Source organism: Capra hircus, chromosome 2, assembly GCF_001704415.2.
Source record: "Capra hircus breed San Clemente chromosome 2, ASM170441v1, whole genome shotgun sequence".
Classification (NCBI taxonomy): Eukaryota; Metazoa; Chordata; class Mammalia; order Artiodactyla; family Bovidae; genus Capra; species Capra hircus.
In genome coordinates, this window is record NC_030809.1 from 45,106,558 (window position 1) to 45,131,130 (window position 24,573).

The window sequence follows — 24,573 nt, forward strand, 5'->3', positions numbered from 1 at the left end:
GAAACTTGTAGCTGTCATGACTGTAAGGCTGACATTCACTTACTAAATACTGTCTTGTGAAACAAAGATTTCTCTTTTCTGGTTGCGCTGGGTCTTTGATGCTGTGTGGGCTTTCTCCAGGTGCAGTGCACTGTCTTCTCATAGCAGTCACTTCTCTCGCTGTGGAGCACGGGCTCTAGGCACAAGGTCTGCAGTGGTTGCAGCACGTGGGCTCAGCAGCAGCAGCATCTTTGGTGTTCTATGTCCTGGTTTATACTTCACTCCTACTGACATTTTTTTTTTCTCCTCGTTTTTCCTTTATACACCCCCATTCTTCACTTATTTTGTATTATCTTTTTAAAACACCACTTTAGATTACTTTAAAAACAAATCAGGGTCTAGATTAATAATGATTTTCTTCCACATTCTAGAAATGCAAAATAAGTTAGGGACAGTTTTTTTCTTCCTAAAGAGACAGAAACAAAGTTTGTTCACCTAATTTTAAAGCTTCGAACACAAAAGACAGCTTTACTTAAATAACAAAAACAGAAAGGTAGGAGAAAAACAGAAGACAGTCCAAAAAGGCAAGAGAAACACATTAAGTGGGATTCTTAAACTGGTCCATCTAATTATTGCCTTCCAAAAGGCTAAATTTCAAATTAATGGTTCACAGCTCTCACTTTTCAGGTATAATTATCAAAATACTAGTTATCAATGCTACATAACATAAAGAGCCCCAAATTCTCGACCTGAAGTAGAGAAATCACAGAACTGCCTTAAAATACAAAGAAAATATTTTTATTTGTATAACAAATATCCTAAGAAATGATGACATAATAAAATTAACATAGTTAAAGTATGTCAAGACACAAATAGGTATAAAATGCTATTAATGATTAATCTTTCTTTCTCACCAAACCTCCCATCAATTATTTTACAGAGTATCTCACGTACATTTCTGACTGAATCGTAAGCATGATGTATCCAGGTGATTCAATTATGAACTCTTTGAAAGAATGGTTCCTTCCATTAGTCCTCATTAACTTTCTTTTTTTTCTTTTTCTTCTTTTTCTCTGGACTCTGAAAATAATCAACAAGAATGCTTTTGAAAGAGCTGGAAATGTATAAGTGACTAAAAATAACTTTTCTTTATAAAAAGCAGTCTATTTTATTTCCCTTGAAAACAAGCTTGGAAGAAAGACTAAAATCTAAAAATCACCTCTGTGACTTGTAGCAAATGATACTCTCTTCCATTTCAGACCAAACCCATTTTGTAGTAAGATTCTAGGTTTGGGAAGCGGCTTTTTATAACATGGGAGTTCCAAACAGTGAGTTTTCTAATTGTTTCTCTTTAATGAAACCATTTTAAAAAACGGTTTTAAAAAAACCACCTGTTAATTTCTAACATACAGAGTAGAATAAAATATGGAAACTCTGCCCATGTCAACAAAATATTAATAATTAAAAACAAACATACAGCAACTGCTGTGCTGGTGCATGGCTCTTCTTCAGAAAGTGGTTCTTCCTTAACGTGTTTCTTTTTGTCCTTTTTCTTCTTCTTCTTCACAGATGTTTCCTGTTCTTCTACAACTTGTACTACTTCTTCTTCTGTGTCTTCTGCATCTTCTACTACTTCTTCTTCAACTGAACAAGTGTAAAAATACTACAATTAACATTTTATCAGGCTTCTCTCCCTTCAACCCCCTTTGAGTCTTTTTTCCCAACATTCCGGTCAACTCTCCAATGTTTGTTACATGTAATTTAATAGTTGTAAAGATCCTTCAAATATTTACCTAGTATAATAGTACTAACAATAAATGATAGTAAGCAATTTAACACCTCCGTAAACCCAACCTCTTCATTCTTTTAAAATTTAGTAATGTCTATCTCTTTTGACTATTTTTAGGGTTTGCTGATTTAACACATGAAAATTTATGCAAAATGGTTAGCATAAATGCTTAGCACACTAAAATAAGGACTCAATAATGGGTAGCTATCATTAGAAATTCATTGACCAAACACTTATTTAGTACCTACTATATGCTAGGGCTTGTTCTAGACAACTGGAGATACAGCAAGGAATAGCTCAGATTTTCTTGCCCTTACAAATCCTTTATTTTACTAGGAAACAGACCAAAAAAGAGAAAAAAAGTACACCATAAAATATTTTACATAGTAAACAGTCCAAAGGATAAAAGCAAACAAAGAAAGGAGCACAAATGAAGGCAATTCCTGTGGACATTTTATATAGGGTAGTTAGGCAAACACCTAAAAAAGAAAAGGAAGTGAACAATTCATCTATATTGAGGGAAAATATCTCACATTAAGAGAAGAGCAAATACTAAGATTATTTCAGGAAAGAAGGGAAGTTGGCAGGTTCATGGAATAGCAAGGCGGCTAGTGCGGCTGGAGCAGTGACCAATGGAATAGAATTAGATGAGAAGGCAATGGGAGTGCCCTTGCAGCTGCTACACTAAGAACGGCAGTGATTGGTATGATAAATGGTTAGGTGCTAGAAATACTTTCCACGTAGAATTAAGAGGATGTGCTACCAGAATGATAAGACAAGTCAATGTTAAAGGCCAAAGCAACTAGGATTCCCATTTATAAGATGGAGAATATCATGTAGAAATGGACTGGGAGTGGCAAAGATCCAGGAAGGTTAAGTTTGAAAAGTTTAATGAATATTACAAGTCAAGATTCAAATCTACTAATGGGTTTACAGTTCTTCTTGTTCAATAGGGAAAATGAAACACAGGGGTTAAATAACTTGCTTATGTTTTCTTCACCCAGGGCAGAAATCCACATTTGCTGATAGTGCTTTTTGACCTCTAAGCTATTTAGAAACAAAGTTAAATCGGTAATTTCTTTAATGCTAATCACTCAACACAAGTGCAGCTAACAAATGGGGGAATTTACTTATCAACTTAAGAGAGCCTAGTTCACTGGGGAGCACCTGTTAACGATCACTCTGATGGTAGCTACCCGGTCATTACTCTAGTTCTTTTCATGTAACAGAAACAATGAAGCACTGCTCCATCAGTTCTATGCTCAACCAAAATATTTCAGCAACTAACTTAGAAACCACATACCTTGTTTTCTTCTCTTTTAAGCTGATTCTCAAAATAGTTTCCGTTAGAAATTAAAGTTTTGATACACTTAATATAACCCTATATATTCAAAGAGATGCTTTTCCCCTTTCTCTTATGAAATATGATAAATTTAACAATATTCTAACTCCCTAGAGAAGATGGTTATTAATAGAATTAGATTTCAATATGGTGGTTTCATAATAAAGTTCTATTGTATGCACTTTCCCCATTTTTCTTAATATATTTTTAATTGAAGGATAATTGCTTTACAATATTGGTTTGATTTCTGCCACACATCAACATGAATTAGCCATAAGTGTACATATACCTCCTCCCACCTCCTGCCCCTCTAGGTTGTTACAGAGCCCCAGTTTGAGTGCCCTGAGTCATACAGAACTCTGTACTTCTTATGCAACAGGAATATAAATGACATTAACAAAATTCAAACTAACCCTTAATTTTAACCTTGGCCTTTTTGGCCTTCTTTTCAATAACTTCATCCTCTTTGTCTACTTCTTCAATCTTGCGTTTTTTAGAATAGGTTGGTAGTGTGGAGTCACCAGAAGGATCGTAAGTCTTCACTTCACTGAAAGAGCCACAGAATCTTAGAAAATCTTTACAAATGCTTATAATCAAATTAATTCTAAAGAGATTTAAAGGAAATGGTCATTAGGTAATACATGAGCATACCACACTTTTCATTTTAGTGACTTTAGGGAAGTTTATCAAAGTTAAGTCTCCAAAAGGTAAAGAGATGTCTACCTATTTTCTAGGGAAGTCAATCACACTTCAAGAGAACTAAATGAATTCTGATTTAGTAATCAATGTAGTAACTATAGCACAGAAGAAATATTCAATTAAAAAAGGAGAAAAATAGAAGAAATCTCTTTAAACCAAATGATTATACTAGAAAGTAAAAACTGAACCAATTCAAGTTTTAGGACACTGGGCAATTCAATGAAAACAAAAAAAAAGCCCTGAATCAAGTTTAATACAGAATATTCCATTCACACGATTCCAAAGAGGCAGAGGAATAAGAAGGGATACATATGGATAGAGAGTCCCTAAAACCAAGATACCTGCTTTTGTTCTAACAAGGTAGAAATAATTAAAATATTCAGTGTCAAAAATGTGAACTAAATCTCATAATTGGCATTTTAAGTCATAAGCAAAATGGCAGGAGAACATTAAAACAAGCTAAGGCATGCTTTATTAATCTGTCTTGTAGGCTCATGGCTGTTAACTTTTACAGGTTAAAAACATGAAACAAAGTAGTGACTAGGTTCTCCAGGGTCTACCCCAGGTAAACAAACGTGTTACTAAATTTTGTCACTGTTTTAAAAAAAAAAAAAAACAACAAAAAACGAGAAACAAACATTCTTAAGGCTCTTGACACACGTTTTCAAATTGTTACCCATGTTCTATTTGCATCATCACCACCTACTTCATCAGTATGGAACTTTTCAAATAAGAACAAAAACAATTTTTTATAATTTCATAGTGAGGTCTGATATGCTTCTTAGCTGCTTTTAGACTTTTGCCTTCTGACTCTTTTTAAGCAAAAATTAATCATACATGCTTCCCCCAAATACACTCAACTTACCTTTTATGTTCATATTTTTCTGCTTTTGCTAATGCTTTTCCTGTCCCACTTATTTTCCTTATCTAAGAAAAGAAAAATTATTAATGTTTTCTAAGGCATAATCTCTTTATAAAATATACACTAGTATGCCAATAATTTATTTTGGGGGCTGCTCTGGGTCTTTGTTGCTGCATATAGGCTACTCTCCAGTTGCAGTGTGGGCTACTCATTGCAGTGGCTTCTTTTGCTGTGGCTCTGCGGTGCATGGGGTAGTTAATCTCACGGCATGTGGACTGTCCCGGAGCAGGGATCAAATCCATGTCCCCTGCACTGGCAGGCAGACCTTAATTAACCACTAGGGAAACTCTTAACAGTAAGCAGAAATAGAATATATCAATAATAGACATACTAAAATGTATCATAAAGTAAAACTGATTTGCAGGTGAAATGAAAATGTACATAAGCTACGGTTTATTAATTTTTGACAGGTAACATTTCTACAATATGCAGAACATGATTCTTACCCCTCTATCTTCCAACGTTCTCAACCTGGCTTCTAGTTTCGCTCTGTTCTCAACTCCCATTGCAGAACTGGAATCCTCACCAAAAGCATCATACCGGATAGCCAAAACAGTCTTGGCTGCCAGCATCCGAGAAATCTAACAAAGAACTTGAAGTTAGATGCATTCAGACTATACTCCAAGTTGAGATGTAAAAAAAATCACTCAAGTGTTTATTCATGAGAACACTACAGCTCAAGCATTGACTTTACGAGTCACTCTAGGATTTTTTTTTTAAGTCAGGAATTACAAATATATTTATTGTAAACCATATTTAAGCCGTTTACCTTCTATCAGAACCTCTGCCACCGTATGATGGCTAACTGAAAAGATCTTACCAGTAGTTCATGTCTAAAACTAGCTCAAGCCATTTTCCCATCTTTTCGTTTTTACTATGTGACATTAGACCTACATTATGAGGTCATCCACACTAAGTATTGCCCCCTTTTAAGCTAAATAACATTTCATTTTACTGAATTTCCATTTATTTCTTTCATCACTCTGCTCTAAATTTTATAAAATTTCTGTTAAACTAGGTATGTATAAAATCTTGAAAGTACTTTTAAGCGTCAGATTCCTCCTCTATAAAACAGACACTAACAACTTATAGGGCTATTAAAAGCATCCACCAAAGGCCTATCCAGTGTTTAGCACAGTGTATGTGATATCATTTTAAAATGGGTCATGAACGTTGATGTTAAATTGATTTCCCACCGCACAGAAAACAGATGGGCCATACCCCACCCCCGCCCACCAATGAATGGGAGTCTGGAAAAGTACTAAAACAGCAAACACTTTATCTTCTAACCTTTTCTTTCAGTGAACACTAGAGTTTAAAGAATTCACAATTCTCTATATGATGAAAAAGCAACAACAGATTTATTGACCACTGTAGAATAAGATCAAAATCATTTGGAGGAAAAAAAGGCCTGCGCCAAGAAAATTGTAACTCACCTTTCCTTTGTGTTTGGGGCTCGTCTGGCCTACAAGTGAAGCATGATAAATGAGACCATACTTAGGGGTATCTCGTCTAGACTTGAGGGCTCTGAAGAGCGCCTTTTCTGCTCCAAGAATCTGAACTGTAGAAGCTGCATGTTTGGCCAAATTCAAAAGAGAACCTTCAAAAGAAAAGTAGTAACTTTGAGGAAAGTACTTCCAAATATTTGAAAGTTCTATGTATTATACAAAAGATCTACAGTCTAAGTATTATAGCCACAGAGTATATAAAAATCAGATATAATATAGAATTTTATAGTTAGGAATTAGCCCAAATTCCTGATACTTCAGCATTTATGATTCATCCATCAGCACCACAAGCAGAGGTATGTGATGAATGTCTATGGCAAACTGGAGCTTATTTGTTTAATCATACCTATTTGCCTGAAGAGATGGTATTACTACCTCACATTTCAGTAGCATATCATGGGAGGGTTAAAAGTATATGTATTCACGGACATCATCCAATATAGCCCTTATTTTTCTGAGACTTATTTTAGACATGAAATATTCTACTCCTTTAAATATTAAAATAATAGGTAAATGAAAAAATTATTAAGGTATCTCAGTAAAATGATGTGATAAATTCAGGCTGAGGAGATATAAACACACTCAATAATCAGGCATCAAAAGCTGCTGCTTTGTCCGATATGCTGCACAGATTTTCTGTCAGAGAATATCAATAGTCGCTCAAGAAATTCAAGAAACATATATTTATATTAATCCCTGCATCTCTTCCTGCTCCACATTTAGCTACATCTATGAAATTTCAGATGTAGACAACAAAACCAGCCCAGATGAGCAACCTAGAAGGTGAGGAGATGTGAATGTCCTATTTTTCTGATTAATGATGCAGGTAAAAGAAGTACTCTAAACACTTTGATGTAAATAAAATAAATTCTCAATCAATAGTATATACCTGCACACTCAAGACATAGTGGATTTCATTCCCGGTTACCACAATAAAGCAAGTGTTGCAATAAACTAAGTATACGAATTCTTGTTTCCCAGTGCATATTGAAGTTATATTCTTTTTTTTTTTTAAAGTTATATTCTTATGGGTAATCTACTTAGTATGAAATAGCATTGTCTGGAAAAACAATGTACATACCTCAATTTATAAATGCTTTACTTTGAAAAATATGTTAAACATCATCTGAACCTTCAGGAAGTTGTAGTAGTAACATCAAAGATCACTGACCAAAGACCAACATTACAAACATAAGAATGGAAAAGTTAGAAATATTGTGGGAATCACCAAAATGCGACAGAGTCATGAAGTGAGCAAGTGGTGTTGGAAAAATGATGTCAATGGACTTGTTCTATACAGGGCTGACACAAACTATGAATTTAAAAAACGCAGTATCTGTGAAGCACAGTAAAATGAGGTAAACCTGATTTCATCCTCCTGTATTCATCCAATTACTCTAATTAACCAAAACAAACTTCTGACAATGGACCACCAGTGTCTCAGAAGAGGTAGTGACTAAAGATGCCTTCACTATCCGAAAGGAAATCAGGCATACAAATAAAAATCATCATTGAACACTTGGTCCTTAGTCCTCGCACATAAACATTCACTTCTTTTTATTACCCAGATTTATCTTTAAACTCCAGTTTAAAAGAAAATAAGATCCTACCTAGAAAACAACTCTCAATACCCATGTTTACAAATTATATTAAAATCATCACCTGCATGAGCAATAAGTCGTGCTCCAACTAATTCCCCAACCATGACTGTAACATTGGGTGCAATGGCCATCATTCGATTTTGCAGATATTCATAAAGCTGGGTTCTGTATTCAGAGATTTCAATCACCTAGTTTAAGAAACAAAATGAGTAAGTCATAAATAGTTTAAGAGTAAAAGCAGTGTAAAACTCACATGTCTAAAACATCAGAGCCCCAAATTATCACAGAGCAGTTAGTTGTACAATCCCAGGAAAATTAGCCATCCTTTACCTCAGTTTTCTATAAAACGGTTGTTGTGAAATTTTAATATTTAAAAATTAAGCAATATACGTAAACCTAATACACTGCTTAAAAATGTTAATCGACATTTGTTAAAAAAACTCTGAAGGCTAGACATTTGTGTCATCCTCTGTGATTGTCATATAGCTATCTTCAAATGAGGGGTAAAAATTACAGGCTATACACATTCAGATACTGCTAACAATAGAAATTAACTAGACAGTACTCCTTTAACCTCATTTTAAGATATTTTTCTCCCGGCAAGTTTGTAAGTCAAGACGGCATCAGATGAGGTAGTGACTGAACACCCTCATATTTATTTATCAGGTGAACAATACATTTAAAAATCATCACTGCCATCAGAAATTACAGAGCTGGTACCACCACCACGAATTTCCCTATGTGCATAGTGTACCTGAGTGCAAAGGTGCAGAATGTTGCAAATATCTTCTTCCGAAACTTCGGTTCCCATAGATATCTCTGCTGCCGCTTTCACTTCAGCTTCAACCTCCTCTGGCAGTAATTCAGAAAGTTGAGCTGAGGCATAATTCTTCCTATCGCCTATGGAATGTTTGCAAAGGATGAGGGAGAATCACTCTTCAGTAAATTATATAAAATCCACCAAACAGTCAAAAGAAAAAGTAGAGATAAGCCAATGAAAGGGATGCCTGAACAAAACAAAAAGTAAACAAGTTTGACCAAGTAACTTTGCTCATGTAAGGGCTTGATTTTAGAGATTAACTCATTTTATGAACAGTCCTCAGGTTCCTCTACTATATTATTATTATAGTAATAGTATATGATTTAATATTAACAGTATAGATAGCAATACTATTTTTAATATTAATCACTATTAATATATTTCAGGATACTTCCCAGTCACACAGTTGTCCTTATTAACGGCAACTTCAGTGAGACACAATCATTGTAAGAAGCCAGTTCAGGGGAGTGGGGAGCAGATAAATTGGGACCAACGTATACACACTATGATATATAAAACAGATTACTAGTAAGAACCTGCTACATAGGACAGAAAACTACTCAATACTCTGGAATGACCTACATGGAAAAAGTCTAAAGAGTGGAGATGCATACACAACTGATTCACTGTGCTGTACAGAAAAAAGTAACACAATGAGTGTGTGTGCTTAGTCACATCCTTTGTGACCCTATGGACTATAGCCTGCCAGGCTCCTCTGTCCATGGAATTTCCAAGGCAAGAATACTAGATTGGGTTGCCATTTCCTCCTCCAGGGTATCTTCCTTGCCCAGGGATTCAAACCAGGTCTCCTGTGTTTCTTGCACTGGCAAGACAGATTCTTCACCACTAAGCCACCTATACTCCAAATTTTTTTTAAAAAAAGAAGCCCAAGAAAAACCAAATTAGAGAACGATGTCCTCTACTGCACAGGCCACTGAAATAAAATTCTGTTTCTGAAATCTAGCAGATGTTAATGTGGATGTACTCCTCAAACACACAAGACTAAAAACTCTGGGAAGAGAATAAAAAAACCAGTAACTCATGTTTTAGGATTTAAATAAATCACTATTTTCAATACCTTAAAGGATAAAGTTACTCACCAACTTTCTGTAAACACTTGCAGTATGTCAAATTATCCGAAATAATTTTTCCTAACTCAGGGAAATGCCAGCCATACCATTCTCTACACCGCATAATGTAGTTGTTTAGTTCTTTATCTAAGTCATCTAACAGGGCTGCAGTAGATTAAAACGAAAAAGAAAACAAGAACTTAAAAGGGTTTTAAAAAAAACTTGTGATGAAATAGTCCATCATCCCAAACAGAAACTCTGTACCCATGAAATAATTACTCCTCATTCTCACCACTCCAGCCTCTCTTTTATCCCCTCTATGAATTTGCCTATTCTAAGTACCTCATAAGGGGAATCACACAGTATTTGTCTTCTTGGAAGTAGTCTATTTCACCCTAGCACAGTGTTTTCAAAATTCATCTATGCTGTACCATATATTAGAACTTGTAAGGATAAATAATATTCCATTGTATACCACTTTGTTTATCCCTTCATCTGTTAATAGGTATCTGGATTGTTTCTGCCCTTTAGCTGAATCATGATGCTATGAACTTAACTGCTTAAGTAACTGACTAACTCCTTTCAGTTTGGGGGGCATACACACCTAGAAATACAATTGCTATTTAAAGAAATGTTTAAAACTGGAAATTGTTGAGACTTTGATGTCCAAAAATCACCGAATGATTTATTACATATATAAAGCAAAAAAACCCCCACACCCTTATCTTAAGGTTTTATCATTTTTCATGGAAAAAGATCAATCAGCTTACATTAATAGTGTAGCGTAATTACTATTATCCCCAAGTAGTCAAATTATAATTAGTTTTCCAATTTTTGATTCTGCATTTCCCAATTTACTTACTAAACTTCTAGCTGGTCTTTTTCTTCCTCAACAATCATAAAAGATACAATTTTAATAGTAGGAAAAAACCACAATGAAGAGACAGGTTAGACCTCACATGTCCTATACTCACAAATTGCCTGAACAATCATGGTGTCCACTTTATCAGCACTAAATTTCAATCTGTATCGGGATAAGCTGGGGAGAAGGGAAAAAAATATGAATTACTAAAATAGTATTTAGGAAAAGCATTTATTTAACATCTTAAAAAAAAAAAAAAAAAAAAAAACTTTTACCCAAACCCATCTCTTGGAGTTACATTATTTTTTCTACATGGGAAAAATCAGCTAAACAAGAATATAACATTCAAGATCCCAAAGCACACATTTAGAAAGAAAATAATAGATCTGTCCTGTTATAACCTACGTTTCTGTGACATGAATTCATTAATGAATGACAAATAGTCCAAGTCATACTGGTTCATATGACATGACTTCTGCAGCATTCTTAATGTTTTATGCCACCAGTAAGAAAAACTATAGCAGTGTCTTCTCTTCATAAACACCCAAAGAGAAGAAAGCCATGGAACAATAATATCGTAAATGTGGGTTTTCTTAATCCTGGCACTATTAACACAGAGGCCTCATTACTGTTGTGGGGGCTATTCTGGGCACTGTCTGATGTGCAACAACATCCCCAGCCTCAACCCAACTGCCACCTGTCTTCTGAGGGGTATCTGACTGCCTTAGATGAGAGCGACTACTGTGCACAATGCCAATTAATCTTAATTTGGATCCTAACTCAATTTAGTTATTTGTTCTCTCTTAGGAATGTTTATTAAAACATTTTTCCTGACTCTTGTGCATTCTGCTCATTTATAAAACTCACTTTAATCCTTTCATTAATCTATGCTCATATTTTATTTATTCAAAGGTATAGACCTTTGTTTATGTAGTATTTCTTTTTATTTAAAGTATTTTTATTTGGCTACTCTAGGTCTTAGTTGTGGCATGTAGGATCTACTTCTCACTTGGGATTAAACCAGGGCCCCTGCATTGGGAGCACAGTCTTAGCCACAGGACCACCAAGAAAGTCCCTTTACTATTTCTTTAATATAAACTTGTCATTTTTTCTCTTTTGGCAGCATGTGGGAATTTACTTTCTTGACCAGGAATCAAACCTATGCCCTGTGGAGTGAAGCATGGAGGGAAGTTCCAACATGTCTTTTTAACTGTTAACATTTCTTTCGGATTACAAAGTTACACAGTATTTCAGTCTTTTACCCACAATCTTTTTATTTCACAAACCCTAGTATTGTAGTGAAATTTCACTGAATGCCATGTTTTTCAGGAATACATATATCACGGCATAGCAGAAATGCCTGTTCTAATGGGACCTCTTGTTTAACATGATAGGTTAAGATGTTTCTCTTTGCCTCAAGAAAAAGTTGAATAAAAATCACAGTAAAACAACACACACACACAAGGCAGGAGAGAAAGATCATTAGCAGACGAGAAAGTGCAGGGAGATGCCAAGCAAACGGAGCAGCAAATGATTAGAAGATGTAAAACAGAGAGGGAAGAAGCCCAAGAATTGCAGCATCTAATGCTGGAGAGGTAGAGAGTGCCATCACGAGGTTTAGAGCCCAGACAATGAAGCCAAACTGCCTGGGTTGAAATAATGGCTTCATCACTTACCAGCTATTATGACTTTGTACATCAATTTCCTCGTCTGTTAAATGAGGATACTATAACTATGTTCCTCTTTAGATTCTTGAGAATTACTTCAGTTTTTGTAACATACCTAGAACAGTGCTATATAATTATTAAGTAAAAATAAGACGACTATCTTCCAGTAAATCTCACCTGTGTGCCAACCCAAGACACATAGCTGTCATTTCACGTGGTTCTACCCCAGGGATTAATCCATCCATCTGTGAACGGATTCCTCTCATAAGTTCATTAACAACAGGACTGTGGATACAACTGAGATTCAGTTTTTCCTATATGAACAAGAACATTTGTATTAAATACAGAAACTTCTCCTAAATATTAAAACAGCACTGAGTTAAACATATACATTTCTCAGTTTCATAAAAGCAGTTTTGGGTATGTGTGTGGGAAGACCATTTGAACATACTGTTGGTGGAGGTCAAAGATGGCCTAAGCTTCTAGGGAGGCAGCCTATGTACATGAATCAGAAGCCATAATTAGATCGGGTCTCAGGTCCTTTCCCTACTGTCAGGGTCCCTGAGGTACTTTCAAAATATGCACTAATGTACAAATATACATAAATCTTTATATACCTCATACAAACAGAATGAATCTGTCTTGCAAGCCTTCATTTTTTTCACTTTGTAGGGTATTTGCTGCTGCTGCTACTGCTGCTAACTCGCTTCAGTCGTGTCTGACTGTGTGTGACCCCAGAGACGGTAGCCCACCAGGCTCCCCTGTCCCTGGGATTCTCCAGGCAAGAACACTGAAGTGGGTTGCCATTTCCTTCTTCAATGCATAAAAGTGAAAAGTGAAAGTGAAGTCGCTCAGTCGTGTCTGACTCTTCGTGACCCCATGGACTGCAGCCTACCAGGCTCCTCTGACCATGGGATTTTCCAGGCAAGAGTACTGGAGTGGGTTGCCATTGCCTTCTCTGAACTTCAAGAATGAGGGGACTATAAATCAACTATACTTCAATTAAAATAAGAAAAAAGAATGAGAGGTATGTTCATGTGCTTGCACTGTAAGACCTATTGTAACTACTGAAAATCAAACCATCACAACTGGCTCCTAAAATGTCTTGATTTTCATGTTTTGGGGCCTACCTATCCACTCTTTCTTTCCATTCTTACTTTATATTTAATTTTTAACAACTCTACCTCCAGTAAAGTGTTCTAATAAACATATACACTAAAAAAGATATGATCTCATTTATATTGAAAGGGAAAAAGTCCCTAAACAAAAATATGGCAGGATATATAGAGTATTTTATCTGAGGTATTACTTATATATCCTTAGTTTTGACAATCACATTGAAAACCAATTATTACATAGCATGGGGGAAAAGATCAAGAATTCAATCCTGAGAACTTATAAAAAAACAATTCATCAAAAAGGTCAGGCCTTTTCATTCATTACAAAGGTCAGCTCTGATGACAAGGCTAAAGAAAACTGTAACTTTACCTTTATAACCCCTCCTAGTTTAGCATCAGCCACAGCTAAAGGTTCATGGGCTTCTTTAACTATTTTCTTCAGAACTTTCTTCAATTGCTTATTGATTTTGCCTTCCATTAGAGCTGTGAATGCTTGTTAGGAAGAAAAACAAAAGAGCTAACTCAAAACTTTATCTTCAAAGCTCATGATCTTATTTAAATTCTATAAATAAAGCCAAAAAGACAACGCACTTCAAAAGCTGAATAACATTACTTCTGAAATGAAATGATAAACATTACAAACTTCACACCCTCATCTGATCTTCCCACCCTCATTTGCACTCCAGAACCAGGAGTTAAACCAGATCCAACATTCCTTCCCTTCACTCAATTCCTCTGAGCTCAGAATTACATGTTAGAAACAATCTGTTCTGTGATAGCAAATAGATTCACTCCCCTACGCTACTATGCATCAACTGATCTGATGTTCTGGATTGTGAAATACCATAAAAATCCTGTCACGACTGGTAAAAAGGAGTTTATTCATTTTGAAGGTTCTGCCACATTGTAAGACCTGAGTGGAGGCCTTATCTTTGCCAATCCTTGATCCAGATGTCCCAACAGGCCTCTACTACTAATCAATGTCCAGTGATTGGGGAATTACTACTGAGGGCAGCCAATTTGATTTGGAGAGTGTTTTCATTTTTAGCAAGCTCTAAATGTGCTACTTTTAACTCTCACCCTTTCTTAGAACTGTACTGAGATTCTCTGGACCCACATCTCTTCTGGTATCTGTCTGGGTTTTAGTCAAATTTAAAGTATGCCTGACAGAAAGTCTGTCACAATTTCTAAAAGGTCAGGCAGTTTGTGCTTAATCAGCCAGGTACTTGTTCTTTCCTCCTGACCAAATTTCCATTCATCTGAATTTCAAATCCATTTCATCTCGTATCTGGAAGATGAAAGGCGAGGACAAAAGTAATCTAGCCAGCACACACATCTCACAGAGAGGTCTTTACAAATAAGCTAAGATTCAAACTACTCCTGTTGAGTTCTAACAATTTACATATCGTGAAACCCTGACTCCTTTCTAATTTACATTTCTCTAATAACTGAAATATTTCCTTAGAAGTGTTTCTTTTATAATTTAAAATTTGTATTCAATGTCCTCCCTCTAGCTCTCAATCTTTCCTATCATTTACTTTCACACTTTAACCTAACCTAGTGCTTTCTTTTAAGATTTCTTAAAAGTAAAATTTCTACTTTAGATCCTATTCTAACATTCACGATTACCTTCCGTGTATCAAAAACCCTGTTAATCACCCTTCATAATATGTATTTTAAAAAGATGGTATACAAAGATCGTGACAGGGATAAGGAGAAGCTGAATCTTTCCCTTTCTCTATTAGGCACTCTTCAGCATCCCTCAGCATCTTTCCCTTCATCCAAATTTAGGCTGGCCTCAAATTGTACTATGGCTGTTTGTAAGACATGAGACTTCAAAGTGTGACCAAGACTAAAAATAAACCTTGCCATGCAAATAGCACATTTTAGCTTCTGAGACCAATATAAAATTGACATCACACCCCAGACTCTTTCTTAGGCTACAAGTTTTAAATGTATATCCTGACACCTACAATCACTCAGTTTCAGTTCTGTAATATCAAAACTGCCTTTTAACAAGGAGTGGGAAGTTAATTCCCAGGAAGGATTGTTCTAATAATAAGGTGATCAAGTTCAACTTTCTGGTAAAAATAGATGGGAAAAGGCATTGTAGGTTTCTAAGACCAGATTCCTGGCAGAGCTCACTACTTTCATTCATTCACCCAAAAATATTTATGCGCTATGGATTTGACAGTGAACAACACAGCCTTTACCCTCATGGAATTTAGAGTGAGAGAGTCTGGGACTGACTTTAAATTCTCATCCAGCATGGCATTTTCTCCATTTATCTGACATTATTTTAAGGAATACCAAAAGCTCAGTCAGAGTTCAGTTCAGTCACTCAGTCATGTCCAACTCTTTGCAACCCCATGAACCGCAGCACATCAGGCCTCCCTATCCATCACCAACATGCTGGAGCCTACCCAAACCCATGTCTATTGATTCGGTGATGCCATCCAACCATCTCATCCTCTGTCGTCCCCTTCTCCTCCTGCCCTCAATCTTTCCCAGCATCAGGGTCTTCTCAAATGAGTCAGTATGAGATAACCTCTCAATCCCTGGTTGGGGAACTAAGATCCCACAATTGTGCGGTGCTCCCTCTCACCAAGGGCACTTGAGATCAGAGGTACAGCCCTTTACAACTCCAGGAGGAGTTATTCAAATCAGTCTATACGAATAATACTCCCCAGATTTGGAGAAAAGCTAACACAATTTCACTTGGGACATTACCAAAATTCTACTTATTTTTAAAACTGTGATGAACAGAACTATCTTAAATTTTTAAAAAAATTTTTTTACATTTTTAATTTTTTCCCCAGGCCAAAATGACTATATTTATGCTCTATGGCTCTATGAGGCTTTAATGAATTGATCTATGCAGCCCTAGAACTATTTTAAAAATTGGCCCTCCTTCCGTTTACCCCTCTGCCAAGGTTGGGGTAGTCCATTGATATGCCAACATATTTCATTAGATTCCTAATTTTCACTACATAAGGGAACTACCCTTCTCTTGTGGGGTGAACAAAAATTATTTGGGTCAGTCAAATGAATTTTACGGCTTAACTGTTAGTCATATTCTTCCTTACAATCCTTCATTTTCAAAATATAGCACCAAGTAGTCAGCTGACTTGAGATACAGAATTCAAGCAACTGAAAAATTCATGATTAGTTTCATATTCAATCTTCCTGTTTTCCCTAGCATTAAAAGAACATTAGAAAACCAAGTGCTGGGTTTCCCTGGTGGTTCAGCGGTAAAGAATCCTCCTGCCAAATGCAGGAGACAAAGGTTCGATACTTGGTCTGGGAAGATCCTATGTGCCGATGGCACCTAAGTCTCTTCACCACAACTACTGAAGCCCATGTGCCCTAGAGACTGTGTTCTTAAATAAGCACAACAAAGAATAGCCCCTACTCGCTGCAGTGCAGCAACAAACACCCAACACGGCCAAAAAGGAAAAAAGAAAAGCAAGTGCCTACTGCCAAGCCTACTTAAGTAGGCTCTACTCTATATCTGCTGTCTCATCACTAGGACTAGTTGAAAGCTGTAACAGTCATCACCCATTCTTCTAAATCATAAAAAAAAATCATGCTCTTTTAGGGAAACTCTTATGTATGCTTCTCCAGTTTTTGTTTTAAAAAACAAAAACCCACAACGACCCCCCACCTGTATTAGTTTTCTTAAATCTTTTAATAATATTGTGCTTTTTTTTTGAACTTTAAAAATGTATATACCTGGAGAGCTGCCTTATTATTTCAACTCCAAATCCTAGCTATTCCCAACTTTATCACTGAATTTAAAAAATCAAAAACTCATGTACTTGACATTACCTTGATCCCTTGTAGAACAGCTTTTACTGAATTGTGCTTCAGCATTACGCTGTTGGGTTTCCACAGGGAGATCAACTTAACCACTTCTCACCTCTCATCACATGTGGGGGAAAAACCAGCCCTATAGTAAAAAAAGCTAACTCAATGTTGTCTCAGTGGTAGTGACGAATTTGAGTTAGATCACTTAAATTCAGTTTCAAAAAGAATGCATCATTGACAACATTGAATAAGGTTAACTTAGGCAACTAAAGCAAACAATTTCTTAATCAGAATAACAAATTACCAGTATTTAAAAAACAAAAAAGCTAGTCTTTGATTTTACCTGCCAATGCCTCTGCTGTATCCTGAAATTTCTCAAAATGTTTCAGCTTTACTCTAGAATTAAGGGAAAAAAAAATATGTTATGAGGGCACACTGATTTTGCAAATGCCACACATTTAGGAGAAGAGGTAGTAGACTGCTTCCAAGGTATACACCAATAAAAGAAACTTTCCTGCCACTGCATATTGCTGTAAAGGTAGACACTTCATAAAATAACCAATTTCTCTAAATGCTAGGCTAGTAACATTCAGAGAACTATTACAGATATTACAGGCTTTGGAAATGGCAACCCACTCCAGTACTCTGGAGAAGAACCTGGTAGGCTACAGTCCATGGTGTAGCAAAGAGTTGGACACGACTGGGCGACTTCACTTTCCTTTCCTTTAGAACAACAGCAAAAAAATATCCCACCATATCGAAACAGGAAAGATGTTGAAGCTTCAACATAACTTCTGTTGCTTAAAGCTAGACACAGATGCCTTTTACTATATAGGATAGAAAAAGTGTAAGGGTCCCTCTTAATTTGAGAATCTCATGACACTGATTTGTCCATTTAGTACAAGTGCCATGAAAAAATAACTGTTAGATCTAAATTTTGCTAACCTCACTTTCCCTCCTCCTCCCTATTCACTTATGTGCAAGGCAACATTGTTTTATATCAAAACAAATACATTGTTAACCCATTGCTGTCTCAGTGGTAGTGACGAATATTTGAGTTAGATCATGCAAATTCAGGTTCAACAAGGATACATCATCGACAACAATGAATCAGGCTACTCAAACAACTAAACCATATAGCCCTTTAAAAGGGAAAACCAAAACCAGTCTTCCACTGAGTCTAAAGCAGTATTATCTTCAGCAATACTGTTCCCTTACCTAGTTGGGGAACATCCTAGTGGCACCTCAGATGCACACTTAACAATACAAAGATTTTAGGAAGAAAGCGGTTATTTCACCTTATTCTACCTCAACTCACCACCAATTTCACTCATCTGAAGTGGCATCTATTCATATCTCTATATTTGCATAAACACATATATAGCTGTACAAAAATGCAATCATGTTATATGTATTACTCTGAAGCATAGTTTTCCAGTACACCATGTTTCTGTAATAGTTTAGTATGACATCTCTTTGGGTTCAATACTCTTTGGCAAGCTTAAGTAGTTTCCTTCAATTCTAGGGAGTTTTTATTAGCATTAGCAGATGAATTATCAAATATGCTCTGGCATTCGAGGACACAATCAAGAGATTAGTTAGGTCCTTACTAAGGACCACGTTCACCAAATGGGCTATTTTACAAGGTGGTGAAACAGCCTTCTTGACTCTACCTTGAGGAAAAGCGAGCTTTCTCCCCCACCACTCATTGCTTTATCTGGGTATGAAGATTATCATACTCTATTTTCTTGTCCAGAGACCTTGGGGAACACAAGCCTGTCTTTCTAGGATTTATAAGCTAGTTATTTAACCACTTCAGGGTGAGTTAGAAAATATTAGCCAAGAACAGTAAATACACTAAGTTCAAAAACATCTGAGTATCACTAAGAGAATCTGTAAGTTAAGTCTATTAGCAGTCCATGCTTTTTTCCTTTTTTGGCCATACCTTGTGGCTTGTGGGATCTTAGTTCCCCAATCAGGGACTGAACCTGGGCCCTTGGCAGTGAGTGCTGAGTCCTAACCATTGAACTACCAGGAAATTCCCACAGCCCACGCTTTTAACAATTATTACTTTATACTTAATTCACAATCAATTTACAGTTTAAAACACCTTACAAAATAGTGATTTTGGGGTGCTTCCAATCTCATCTGCAATTAACACAAATTAATCAAGACAGCCTATGTTCCAGATAAACAATCTAATAATTAGGCTCATACCACTGTTACTCCTAAAGCTGAGTTCAAAAAGTTATGGATGTATTATATGAATGAGGGGGACACACAAACTCGCAGAACAAGGCAAAAACAAAAACAAACACCTCTAAATGTTAACTGGTAAGTTCCTAGTTTCATGAAGACTTACATTTTATTTGCTTTCTCTGGAGTTTCAAATTCTTTCCATAAACTATCAACTTCTTGAAGTTTCTTTTCATTTAAAACCTGCAAATAAATGGATGGAATTTAAATCAATTTGGATATTTGTTAAAAACTTTCTATTTTTAGAGAGTCCCTTGACCCCTTCACAAAGCCTATCATATTCACAAATCAAAAAAATAAAAAATTTGCCTACTTTCTACAGAAAATTTATTTATTGCTATGATCTCCCTAATATGAAATTATTAAGGATTTCTCTAAAACTTAGATACCATTAGTTCTAAGACACATTCTGACGTAAGCAATTTTAACATGGGAAGGGGAAAAAGGGGCACTTTTGCCTATGAAACATAGCCACTAACATTTAGGTATATATTCCTCAAGACTTTTTGACTGTCTATGCTACATTTTATTAACGTGTACTTTTGGGAATCATGCTATACACTTAACATATCATGGACGTAATTCTAGGTTTTAACAAGAATTGCACTGTATGAATATAATATCATTTATACCCTTTATGTATTTGTATACATGCATTTCTATAGGACAAATTACTGAAAGTGGAGTTAAATGATCATATAAGAAATACATGTTGACAGACATATTGTCAAAATGCCTTGAAGAGCTTCTAACAGTTTCACTTAAATCAAGGATGAATGTAAGTTCTTATTTTCCTCACCAATACGAGGTGAGAAGTCATTTGCTCAAATATAAGCTAAGGTAGTATCAGTCCTAAAATGCAGTTCCCCCATATTTAACACCTTGAAACTGGGATGTCTTACAACTGATAGAAGGTCAGATTAATCAGCAGTGTAAAATAATGGCATATTATATTTGATGAGATACAGTATTATAGATATATATTTTGCACATGTTGTTTTATGGAAAGTAAGCTGATCAATGAAAAATTATGCTTTACTGCTAAACTACATTTCATCAAATCCTTAACATCACAGAAAATTTATAGAGTAAGACTTATTTCCCAGTTATAGCCTAATACATATTTCATGATAAAACATCAAGAAATTTTCTGTCAGAGTGGCAAGATGATTTTAGGATCTGCATTGTTTAAATTTAACCCCCAACAGAGTCGAACCAAATATATTTACAGAACTGGAAAAACAGGAATCAGAGTAATGAAGTAGTAAATGCAAAGCACACTTTGTATTAAAAAATCACGAGCTGTGAACTGTTCTATTTTTGTCATGAAAACTTTAGAACCCAAAGACATTTCATCAAATCTCAAGAAAGCACTGAAACTTGTAATTCAAAGTTACTTTTTTGAAATAATTCACAGAATAGTTGTGGTTTTTGAAAATAGTTCACTCAGAATGTGATCTACCATACCCAAAGTCCAATGATTGCTGAGAGGATATGTAGCACCAAATAGGGGATATGACTCATGAGTAAAACTGATATTTTTCTAGTTGAAAAGCAAGTATATTTGAAGATAATATTTGGATAACAAAACTGACATATTTAAGAGATATTATCAGTATTCACTAAGTTAAAGCACCAAAGGAAATGTAATGAAATCATGTTAATTGATGACCACTGAAAGGTCTTCAAACTAAACCTTGGGTACAGTTATGTTCCCATTTGTGGGCAACATATTGAAACAAACATGAAGTCTGAACAAAAATAAAATTAGGCGACATTTTCTGTTGTACATCTGTCTCAAATTTTTAATCATTCATTTTCAGACAAGGAAATCTGAAACATTAGTATGCAAAATTCATTTAGAGTTTATCATTTTGAATTAAGATGGAATGAAGAGCGTAGCTATTGTTACCAGTAAAATCTTTAGCACTGCTGTTATATTATTTTACTATAAAAAGCACTATATGTACTTATTTACATTTATAAAAGTGAGTTACATAGTATGTAATTATAGTCAATAAAGCTGGAAAAATACATTGCTTAGTAATCATGTTATATAGGAACTTTGGTATTCACATTAAAAAAAACTTTGAGCTCCTCAAAAAATAAAGGAATACACAACATTATGCTACACAGCAGCACTGTACAATGTGACTGATGAATTAAAATTAAAAATTCCATTTCCCCAGCTTTACCAGTCACATTTCAAGTGCTACATAGCTGAATCGAAGAAGAAATGGTAACCCACTCCAGTATTCTTGCCTGGAGAATCCCATAGACAGAGGAGCCTGGCAGGCCATGGTCCATAGGGTCGCAGAGAGTCGGACACGACTGAAGCGACTAAGCAAGCACGCGCTACCACACTGGGAAGCACAGGTAGGAAAGATCTGGGATAGTAAAGGATTGGGATAGTAAGGCTTAAGAATGTTGAGTCTTATTCTGTGTGCCATGTGACATAAGGAACACAGGCTTGAGTTTTTGCAATTATCTACAAATACTAATTCTTTTAGGTACTGTCTCTGCATTTATATATAACTTTATTAAGGAGTAACAATTTTTTAAAGTTTTAAATTCTTTCTGAACCACTCTGTATATATGGATATGCATTTACTGGGTCATGATATAAAATGTATTCCTTAAAAAAAAAAAGTCTGAAAAAATGTTCATAAAGGATTCTCATTCAAGGATGAATTTTAGGCAACCAATATATTAATAATTTTATACTCCAGCATTTTGAAAGATAGGAAAGGGAGCTAACAACTTTGTACTGCATATTTACATATAGATATTTCATATACAGTAAGATTCACCCCTTTAAGGTGTACAATTTACTTTCTAGGAATTTTCACAAAATTGTGCAACCATCACTTATCCAGAATATTCTGGAAGTCTATTTTATTCAGAATCAGTAACTGCTACTAATACTGAATATTTATAAATGAAGCACATTTCAATATATTCAAGCCTTTAGTTATTTCTAATATTGGGTTACATTACAGAAAAGAAAATTTAACAATTTTGAACAAAACAACTTGCACATAAACATTAAAAACTGCAATAGAATACTCAAGACTTAGTTTTATGGAGAGTTCTCTTTATTAACAGAAATAACAATTCATCATATGACTTTATACTTTATGACCCAGATCTAGAAACCATACGACTGCTAAGCCAATTCCGCCCCACCATTAGAGGCAACTAACAGTGCAAAGTTACCCTCCCCTCTTAGCACCCAGATCAGGACAGTACACATTAACATCACTTTAGATGAAATTCATCCACAGACACTGACTCAAAATACAAGAGACTGTGTTGGCTAAGAGAATTTGGGGGCATGTGCAGAAACTCTAAGAATTTAGAAAAGACTGCAGGAAGCTGGGGAAAAGCTTAATAGAGCTGTTGACAGGCTCTAAGGCACTTTAGTCTCTTAAAATTGCTAATATTACAATCTCAGACAACAATAGTGAGAGGAAAAATAAGCAAAATTAGCTTTGGGTTAATTATTTTATTGGTTTTCTTAAAAATAACAAACATTTACTTTAACATGCAAACAGAGGTATATTTTCAAATGTCAAAAGAATCTTGGAAAAATAAAATGAAAAATGTCCCCAAGTATTTTGGTATATACCCTTCCAGACTCTCTGCAACCACACCATATAGTTTTAAAATTCATAACCATACCACATATTTTATCTAGCACTTCTTTTGCCTTGTCAGTACATATGAAAATTTTTTGCTTTGCTATATTCCTAGAGCTCGAGTGCCAGGCACTTGGGTGGCACCTAATTTACCTCATTCTTCCTAACATCTCAACAGCATCGTACTATATGCACGTCCCACTGTTCAATTATTTTCTTGCTGATGAACTGAAAGTTAACCTTCCTTATTAAAACAGCGAACTCAAATTGGTTACCTCCAGCTCAGATTTCTTCTCTGGGCTTCAAACTTGAAAGGACCATTGTATTTCCAAGTTTAACAGACAGCGAAAGCTTCACATAGCCCGAACTGGAACTCTATTATCCTCCCCTCTCCCAGCCCCCAAATCCCTAAAACTTTTCTTCCCTTCCCTACCTCCACACACTCAACTTTCTAAACGCAAATCTCGCATACTTCAAAATCCGTCAGCCAATCCTGTCAATTCTACCTCCTATTCTCCGCAAAGAAACTCATTAACAAAGTTAGATGAGGTCATTTCTCTGTTAAAACCTTCCAATCATTCCTCAAAACTCTCAGAACCGGTAAAATTCTAACACGGCTCTTGCTCACCTATCTGGGCCAAAACCTTTTACCGAACCCGACGCCCCCAACAGCGCAGCCACGTGTTCAGTGAAACATGCGCCTCCCAGGCCCAAAGTCTTCCCCTTCCTTTCAGAGCAGGGGGACAGAAAAGGCACCCACGCGATTCTGAACACTGTCGTCCTCTCCTACAGCTTTCCCTCTCATCTCCTGCCCAAAATCCGCCTTCCCCCTCCAAGAGCTCAATCTCCCACCGACCTTAAAGATGGCGTAGCCGACGGACGTTTCGAACAGCACCAGCATGGTGAGGACGGGTCAGGGCGCTGCGCGGCTCGCCGCGAGCTCTCCTACCAGTGAAAAAAGACCAAATCTACGGTCCCCAAAGGCCCGTAAGGCCGTAGCCGGCCAAAGACCAGCCTTCCCGCAAAGAAGCAAACCACGTTGCCTAAACGTTCCACACCACACTACAAGCAGAACGCCCGAACAGGAGAGTTCCTCGCTAAGGCTTCTGGGACATGACCTCACTTCCGCCAGATGACGTACCACATAGAACGCCCTGACTTCCGGTATGTTCCCGCCACAGAGAACCGCAAAAATATCGCGAGATTTCTTCCGAACAAAACGAGCTTTTACACTGTTGCTCCTGCTGCTGCTGCTAAGTTTTCAGTCGTGTCCGAGTCTTTGCGACCCCATAGACGGCAGCCCACCAGGCTTCCCCGTCCCTGGGATTTTCCAGGCAAGAACACTGGAGTGGGTTGCCATTTCCTTCTCCAATGCATGAAAGTGAAAAGTGAAAGTGAAGTCGCTTAGTCGTGTCCGACTCTTAGCGACCGCAAGGACTGCAGCCCACCAGGCTCCTCCGTCCATGGGATTTTCCAGGCAAGAGTACTGGAGTGG

The 24,573-nt window shown here is 36.3% G+C and overlaps 1 protein-coding gene across 4 annotated transcripts; it reads right to left on the reverse strand.

The window, feature by feature from the left end:
• Positions 762-24,198, reverse strand: NOP58 (NOP58 ribonucleoprotein). 4 transcript variants are annotated; one of them, XM_013971132.2, is made up of 16 exons: positions 23,935-24,193; positions 19,547-19,623; positions 17,528-17,580; positions 17,206-17,326; positions 13,748-13,869; positions 12,437-12,573; positions 10,705-10,769; positions 9,761-9,895; positions 8,595-8,740; positions 7,902-8,028; positions 6,168-6,331; positions 5,178-5,312; positions 4,675-4,736; positions 3,524-3,657; positions 1,457-1,623; positions 762-1,059 (listed from the first exon to the last, which is right to left on the reverse strand). In XM_013971132.2, exons 5-16 carry the CDS (start codon positions 13,853-13,855, stop codon positions 1,009-1,011), a joined length of 1,431 nt encoding a protein of 476 aa, XP_013826586.1. In that variant the 5' UTR covers positions 13,856-13,869; positions 17,206-17,326; positions 17,528-17,580; positions 19,547-19,623; positions 23,935-24,193; the 3' UTR covers positions 762-1,008. The 4 variants fall into 4 exon arrangements, with proteins under 4 accessions (XP_013826586.1, XP_005676438.1, XP_017916280.1 ...); XM_005676381.3 differs by lacking the exon at positions 17,206-17,326 and having other exon boundaries at positions 23,935-24,198; XM_018060791.1 differs by having other exon boundaries at positions 17,206-17,580; positions 23,935-24,185.

Bases quoted from the DNA above. Each gene is read 5' to 3' on its own strand.
- NOP58 (XM_005676381.3), bottom strand. From the start codon at position 23,979: ATGCTGGTGCTGTTCGAAACGTCCGTCGGCTACGCCATCTTTAAG. The intron at 19,624-23,934 runs GTCGGTGGGAGA...ATTTATTTGCAG, and splicing joins TCGGCTACGCCATCTTTAAG to GTTTTAAATGAAAAGAAACT. The intron at 6,332-7,901 runs GTGATGATTTTA...TTTCTTTTGAAG, and splicing joins ACGACTTATTGCTCATGCAG to GTTCTCTTTTGAATTTGGCC.